This window comes from Phragmites australis, chromosome 7 (genome assembly GCF_958298935.1).
Source record: "Phragmites australis chromosome 7, lpPhrAust1.1, whole genome shotgun sequence".
NCBI classification, from domain to species: Eukaryota; Viridiplantae; Streptophyta; class Magnoliopsida; order Poales; family Poaceae; genus Phragmites; species Phragmites australis.
The window spans coordinates 35,975,295-35,982,560 of NC_084927.1; the positions used below are offsets into that span (position 1 = coordinate 35,975,295).

The window sequence follows — 7,266 nt, forward strand, 5'->3', positions numbered from 1 at the left end:
GCTCTCCATTAGCACAACCTCCATATCAAAGAATTTGGTTACATTGTGTTAAGAGGAAAGCCAAATCCATGTGTAAGCTCTTTCAACCATGCATGCCATACTCATTTATCAGCATACAGAGTGGAAACATTTTCTCAGCATTCCTTCCCGTCTTGCTGGGAATACAGAAACTGTTCACCGTGCTAATCTCTAATCTAGCTCTGTAATAGTAGGGTCTTGCTCATGTTCATGCATCGCAAATTTGGAGTTTTCTCATGAACGAAAAAGGATCAGCAGCTCAAAATTATTGAAGTACTGTATAATTCTAAAATTTATTATGCGGTCTCTGCTATCAAATTTCTGGTATTTCTGTGCGGGCGTTCACTGTTCAGGGCTAAAACCAACGTTGCTGTGACAAATTTTCTCAGGGCTACAAAGTTGATGACACGATTCCAATACAACAGCCCCTTTTTCATTTTCTGCAGGTGATACGACTTTGGTCATTGCCCCCAAACAGTAGTCCATTTGAATTCATGATCCTGGAGTGCACTCACATGATAAATGAATGATAACAAGTAGTTCTTGGATGGCTTCCTGCTACAATGGCATGCTTGCAACCATATATGTAACCCCATGCTTTGGATGCCACTCAAAGTGTTCCTTGCATGAGATTATGTTTTTGTTCATTGGATCTAAGGGGGCACTCTGAACTCTTAATGAAGTATAGGAGGAAACCAAAATTTTAGTGTAAGTGCTATCTGAGTCCAAATTTGGTTAAGTAAAAAAGAAAATCCAGCCGTTTAATTTTGTCATTCTTCTCTCGCTGCAGATGAGTTTTGGTTGTTCACTTGGCTCAGATCATGGACTTGATACGGTGGGCCTGAAAAATGCATAGTGGCGAACTTATCCACAGATGGTTTAGCACCATACATCTCAAAGTAGTCTTCGCTACGAGATTGCCACAATTTAGGATGCTTGTCATCGAATTCAGAAAATCTAACCTTAAGTACCCTATTGCTAGAATGATACGAACCCCAAACAATTGTTTCCAACCCATCCAACAGAACGAGACACAGGTAACGATCCAACACCAAATTGTTTAGGAGTGTGCTCATCGTGCGTGCCCCTTGTCCGGGAGATGGGTAAAGTTCGTGACCGACCCATACGCATGCTCCCGGCAAGTCCAGTCCTCGGCGGTGAGCGCGCGAGGACATAGTGCCCATCAGGGCTGTCACTGTCAGCGGTTGTTCCGGCAGGTGAGCGCGCGACCGCGGACTTCGGATGCCTGAGCAGACCCGGCTTTATCCATGGACGGACGCTTCATCACAACACGATCCCAGTGCTTGTGAAGCTTGTGAACCTCCAACTTCAAGGAGATCCGATTCCTTGAACCGTTGCTCCATCTTGAGGTCGGCTTCCACTTGTCCAACATTATTGCAATTATATTCAGATCACACTACGACACAAGGCAGCCAAATCTGATGCTGCAACAATTTGGTTTGCGGGGAGACGGGGAGCTTATTTCTGTGTAAAGTTCGTGTGGAATTCGCATGCTCTTCTATCTTTCAGTCTATTGGCAAAACCGCAAAACCATCTTGCTTTCCTCTGCTCTGCTAGTGACCTGCTTGTTTTCATTGAGATTCATAGTAATAAATTTGTATACTGTGGTTTACTCAGATCTACCAACCAGACCAGGACAAAGTTTCATTCTGTGCATACCTCAAATTCCCCTGCTGATCAGCCTTCTGTGCATACCTCAAATTCCCCTGCTGATCAGCCTTCTGTGCATACCTCAAATTCCCCTGCTGATCAGCCTGCTACTGAATATAACCCCACCTAGACGTCTTCAGTAGAGCCGTCGGGCCCAGGCTAAACTCCTATTTGGTACCGGGTCTATAAAATATTGGCACTGGGCCTGTGAGAGGATCTTTATCCCTCACAACCACAAGAGTCCAAATCCAGGATTCGCCTCGGATTCACAAGCCGACTCTTTTCAGAGCTCCTAGCTAGTTTTCAAGAGAGAAAATGGCAAAATGCAACTTACATGATAACTTCGTGTTCCTGCTTATCTTAATCTTGAATATTAATTAGTTTTTTCTTTTAGATTCAAAATATATGCTCCATACAAACGAGTTCCATATATGCACGCCCTATTAACTTAACTGGGACAAGTGGACAGAAAACCGAAAGCAAAAGAGTGAACGCAAATTTGGTAGAAACTTGGACAACTATATCTTTCAACTCATACTTTAAGCAGAAGAACAAACAAAAAGCAAGGGGCGATATAATTATAGAGCGATCGATCAGTAATAAAACTCTACCTTCAGTAGAGAAGCATGCAATTACTAAAAGGAACACATAAAAAATTCGGTTCCCTTTTGTCTCATTTCTACATTTCATTCCTGTCCTTGGTCAATCCAGTATTAAATACCAGTACGAGTGGTTAGAGCATCCTCACAACCAATGGTATCAAATAATGAAGTTCCTTCAGTTTTACGGAAATCACCACAAGAAATCCATTAATCAGGACAATACGGTAATTCAACACACAAAATTCGAGCATCTTCCTTCCGGGCAGTTGGCTGCAAAGAAAATCGCCAAAAAAGGCCCTCCTCCATTTGGATCTATAGGTCAATGAGAATGCAAAACTTTGACCACCATCTGACTCAGTGGCTGCACCGTGAAAATCCCAGTCATTTCTTCTCTGCATAAAACTATATGTGTATCTGATTCGATGACTGCTTTTCATGGTGGTGCAGAATAGTGCCATCAATGTCTGGTTCAGATCAGACTGCGGCTGCTCTTTCACAAGCTTTGTAGTAAAGCGTCTTCTGCACATAGAAGAGCATGTATGCTTGAGAAGCTCTGACAGTATGCTCCGCAACTCTGGTTACCCAGGCATCATCACATCTGTACCAGTGATTGTTTAACCTAAGATATGTCACATAATGGCCAGCTTCTAGTTTACCACTATGTGTGATCACCGCGAATATTTCAAATTCTGATGACAATTCTGACACTGCATCTGAATCACTAGCTTCTGATGGAAATATACGGTTGCCATATCTGCTTCTGAGAATAGAGGATGATAGGTATGGTGCCATGTCAAGGGAAAAGGGAAAATGCAAAGAATGATCAACCTTCCTTGACATCTTTTTAACTGATGAATGCTCAAATCTCTTGATGTGAAAGCAAGAAACTAATGGAAGCCTCCGAATGGACATTTGCTTCAGGGATTCTTGCCTCTCATTGCAATGTTCACACAAGAACTTCTGCTCAGCATCAAGCCTCTCAGCCCTTGTAAACCGCTCCAAACATCTCATGAGTGTTGATACCTTGGAATTCATGCCAGCCAAGCTTCGTTCCCCATTGCGCACATGTGATTTTGTGTTTGTAACACCAAGAGAATTGTTATATCCAGCATCCAAGTCTAAGGAAATGTCCATACAGGGTTCAAAAGTTGTGGATGTGAACCCACAGCTTGTGCAGGTGACATCTGACCTCAAGATACCAGAAAACACTCTGTGGGCGATGCAGCAATCCCCATGCCCTATTATGAGAGCAAATTACACTGTTAGAATAGAACGTTAACTGAGATTTATTTCCCTCAAGATAAATCATAGTACAACAAATTGAAAGCAAGAAAGTGATCCTCCACTTTATCCAAAAAAAAGGCCTGATTTGTTCCCCTAATAGTACATGAAGTTTATTCTTTTCCTGTTTTTCCTTTTGGGTGCAAGCCTGCTATAGAACTGTCCTCCAAAGAGAAGTGGGACCAGCAAGTAAACATTGCAATTAGTAGCCTAGGAGATGGATCTGGCTGTACTGCCAAGTGTCTCACACAGAAGTCGGAAAGGATACTCTTGGTACTCCTATCATTAGATCCAATATATAGAAATATGTTGCTACCTTGATTTAGACATATTATAGCTCAAGAGTGAACCAACTTGCAAAATAGAATAAAAATATTATATTTATCCACTTGACACACATTTCAGTTCAGTGCAACATATGCACAAGTCTTTGATTCAGAGTAGCAAGAGACAAGCTACCTTGGGCATGTGACTTGTGTTGTTCATCCTTTATATTTTCATGGATATGGTCAAGGATGGAGATGAAAAATTCATGTGCATCCTGCTGCTCGTAGCTTGCAAGATTCGACGCATGCTGCCACCAACTAAAAATCACAATGATACTCAATAATCAGAAGAACATTAAATACTTTATTTGGGAGCCAGCAAAAACACATGCAGCATAGTGTTGACTATGCTCACGCTAACAAAAAGGCTAACAATAAAAGTGCATATAGATAGATCCTACACACTTGCATACTATCCTTGGAAGCAGCAAAGCATACTGCCATAAGACAAAAATGAAACATAAACCATGCAATTCATATGATTCAGATATTCTGAAATAGAGAAACTACGATGAAATCAAATGATGGAGGAAATGCCCCAGAATACCTTCAAATGCAATTTGCAAACAGTTACCTGCGATGAACTGATGGCTGCTCATGCATTTGATCACTTGTACTTTTCATAATGTCAGTTTGATGACAGGCATGCAAAATCAACTTAAGCAGTAAAGCCCAATAGACCAACTTAAGAGCTTAAGCGTTTATGTTCGATATATATGGCATTTCATTTCATCAAATAAGTTGTATGCATCCAAATGTGCTAGCGTTCTCCCTTTCTAGAATTACAGTAATGCCGAAGATATATTTTGCTAGTTACAAATATTTTGCTCGTCTCATGCCATTTTTGTGCTAAACAGTTCCATTTGCAACCTGCATGATCATGATCTACGTTCAAACAGTTACAAAACCAGCATACAAACAACACTGTTGTAATTAATACAATCCAATTTCTCGGGCAAGATTCCTTCCCCCATGGTTAAATACATCACGCACCCGTTGTAATTAACAGATATTTTATCTTAGCTTTCCCACTACGCAATGGATCCAACAAAAAGAAAGACAGCATGCTGCTATAGACCCAAATGGACATGAACCATTCCGAGTAGTGCGCGAGATCCAGAGTCCAGACCTATATAGGAACTTGGCGGGGCTGTAGGGCATGCGCTCTCCGGAGAAGGCAGCGGAGTAGATCTCATCGAGATCACACGCGAGGCACGCGACCTTGGCGGCGTCGGCCTCCGTGGCCCGGTGTCTGACGGGCGTGCGTCGCGGGCAGAGGAAGCGGTTGTGCCGATCGCCAAGGAAGTAGTTGCGGAGCGGCGGCGCGTGAAGGAGCGCCTGGAGCACGGAGTTCATGAAGCAGGTGTTGCCGAGGTTGTTGAGCCCGCGCAGCCCCACCGGCGCGACGGCGGACGCGGAGGTGGTGGGGTCGGCGGAGCTCATGAGCACGAATTCGGCCGGATCTGGGGCCCAGGCGCGGTAGTCCACGCGTCGGCGCTTGCGTGGGGCCGGGGAGGGGGAGGGGGAGGCAGTGGAGGGGAGGAGCGAGAAGGATTGGGCGAGGAAGACGGCTTGGTCGAAATCGGGATCGTAGACCTGATCCCCGCAGGCGGCGCAGAAGAGCTCTGCGCGGTCGACGTCAACAGCGATCTGGTGGCCGGGGGCGGAGGCGGAGGCGTGGGTGGCGGCGTGGGAGGGGCAGAAGACGGCGGCGCAGGAGAGGCAGGCGTAGAGGCGGGAGGGCGACGAGGGGGAGGCGGCGGCGCAGGGCGAGCAGCGCGGGAGCTCGCGCGGGTCGCGGCAGATCTCGGGGCGGCCGAGCGGGCGGACGCGGAGGCAGCGGCGGAGGAAGCGGAGCGGGCGCGAGGACAGGCGGTGCGCGGCGAGATGAGGGCACGGCGGCGGCGCGGACGGGGTGGACATCGGGGGAGGAGGCGGCGTAGGGGGGGGGGGGGGGAGCGTGTAGTGGCAGCAGGTGGTGCGGGGAGAGGTGGAGGTGGTGGTCGGATGGCGGTGGCGGTCTGATGGATGACGGCATATGGGTCATGGACTCGTGGATCGGCACTCGGCAGAGGCGGTTCCGGTGCACTGTCACTGCGAGTTCAGAATCTGGGTTCTGGGTGGACGATCGGGCCCTCACTGTCTTTTACTTTAGTATAATATTTGATTAAGCGTTTTTTATAAAAATATTTATAGATATTTGAAAATATACTGTACTAGTAAATTTTGTTTCATAATAAATCTAATAATATAAACTTTTTAAATATCTATAAATCTTTTTAAAAACACACCATCAAATTTGCTATAGTAAAAACAGTAACAAGTAAAAAAAACGGAGGGATACCAACCAGCAACCGTAGCAGCATAGCCAGGGCAACGAATTCGGCATCCGATAGAGTTCACGATGATTAAAGTGAAGATAACATAAGATCAATAATTCCAAGTGTTGGATGGCACAAGCTGAAATGCCGACAATCTCACGCGAAGTACCCCCAAGAATTGGCAAGAAATTCAGACCAGACCATTCTCAACAGGAAACACGTTATCAAGATAGATAACAACGACTCGGGGTTCACTGACTGAGAACCCAGGAAGTTCTCGATTCTTCTGCTTATCGCATCCTCTCATGCAGTGAGCTCGCTTCGCTTGGAGAGTTGGAGCGCACTGTATGTCGCCGAATGTCACGGAGCAGCGCATACTTTATTTTAACGAACAAGCATAAGGTTGTGCCTATTCCATCTAATAAATCAGAAGTTTTATAAGCCGGTAGCCCTGGGAGGCGATCGACAGGGAAAGAAAACTAAAGAAACACTGGGAGAGAGAGAAAAAAAAACTCTCCCAGCAATATAACGCTAGATGCCTCACTTCTACTATTACCCATGTCCTCGTTTCCACCCGGATCTTGTCGACACAATTTTGGTGCTAGAAATCCTTTAATTTTGGATAGTGATTATACTAGCCATACGAAAGTAAACATACAGTGTATGAAATTATAACATTCCTGAGATACTAGCAGATTCCAGACATTTTGAATTTGCAAGCGTGAAAATTACCACACCAACAGGAATTTTAAAATATTCTACTACGAAGTCCGTATTACTAACATAAACCAGTCTAGATGTTCCCAATGATTTTTTTTGGGGAACAAATATGTCCCAAATGAAAAATAATTGGTTCATACAGATATATTGTTCAAGTTTCAGACAAACTGTATAAGCAAATGCAAATATGTAGCGGGAAGTAGGATCATGTAGAGTTAAGTCTACATTATTCTCCGAGCTTCAGAATCTCGATGCCGTATCATCAAAATCAACAGTACCTATTGCATAGAGAAGTGAGCCCAATGCCATGCATACTGCGGTACTATC

The 7,266-nt window shown here is 44.7% G+C and overlaps 1 protein-coding gene across 1 annotated transcript; it reads right to left on the reverse strand.

Annotated features, from left to right (window-relative positions):
* Window positions 1–2,286: 2,286 nt before the first annotated feature.
* Window positions 2,287–5,966, reverse strand: LOC133925105 (ubiquitin C-terminal hydrolase 22-like). The gene is made up of 3 exons (XM_062370942.1): window positions 5,028–5,966; window positions 4,032–4,156; window positions 2,287–3,529 (listed from the first exon to the last, which is right to left on the reverse strand). The coding sequence occupies exons 1-3, from the start codon at window positions 5,819–5,821 to the stop codon at window positions 2,766–2,768; spliced, it is 1,683 nt and encodes a 560-aa protein (XP_062226926.1). The 5' UTR covers window positions 5,822–5,966; the 3' UTR covers window positions 2,287–2,765.
* Between the last annotated feature and the right edge of the window lie 1,300 nt (window positions 5,967–7,266).